Here is a 279-nt window from a genome sequence, read left to right as displayed (position 1 = left end):
TGAGGGTAAGGGGTGGTTGCGGTAACCCCCCAAATCCTGGGTGGATCTGCTTGTCCTTGAAGGCCTTGATGGTCTCCAGGGGGGTGATGGGGGGCGGGTTGACGCGGATGGGGTCCAAGCTCTGGAAAGGTTTGTGCTCTGTGATGGTGCCCATGTCGTTGGGGTGATGGTAGAGGTTATAGTCTGGGATCATGGGGAAGAGGTTGCTGTCCAAAGCGGGTTTAGCCGCTTGGTAATCCTGGGGGGAATAGGTGAGGCCGGGATTGTTTTGGGGATCGT

General features: G+C 57.3%; 1 protein-coding gene across 1 annotated transcript in view; it reads right to left on the bottom strand.

Annotated features, from left to right (window-relative positions):
- Positions 1-4: 4 nt before the first annotated feature.
- Positions 5-279, bottom strand: part of EGR3 (early growth response 3) — a gene marked incomplete at both ends in the record, with an annotated part of 584 nt that continues 309 nt past the window's right edge. Inside the window, 1 exon segment of the mRNA XM_010072876.1 lies at positions 5-279. This exon segment is cut by the window's right edge and continues 22 nt beyond it. Coding sequence (XP_010071178.1) covers positions 5-279 — 275 coding nt within the window.

This window comes from Pterocles gutturalis, unplaced genomic scaffold (assembly GCF_000699245.1).
Source record: "Pterocles gutturalis isolate BGI_N339 unplaced genomic scaffold, ASM69924v1 scaffold39227, whole genome shotgun sequence".
Classification (NCBI taxonomy): domain Eukaryota; kingdom Metazoa; phylum Chordata; class Aves; order Pterocliformes; family Pteroclidae; genus Pterocles; species Pterocles gutturalis.
Note: the sequence above shows the minus strand (reverse complement) of the source record. Positions and strands in the feature narration are given on the sequence as shown.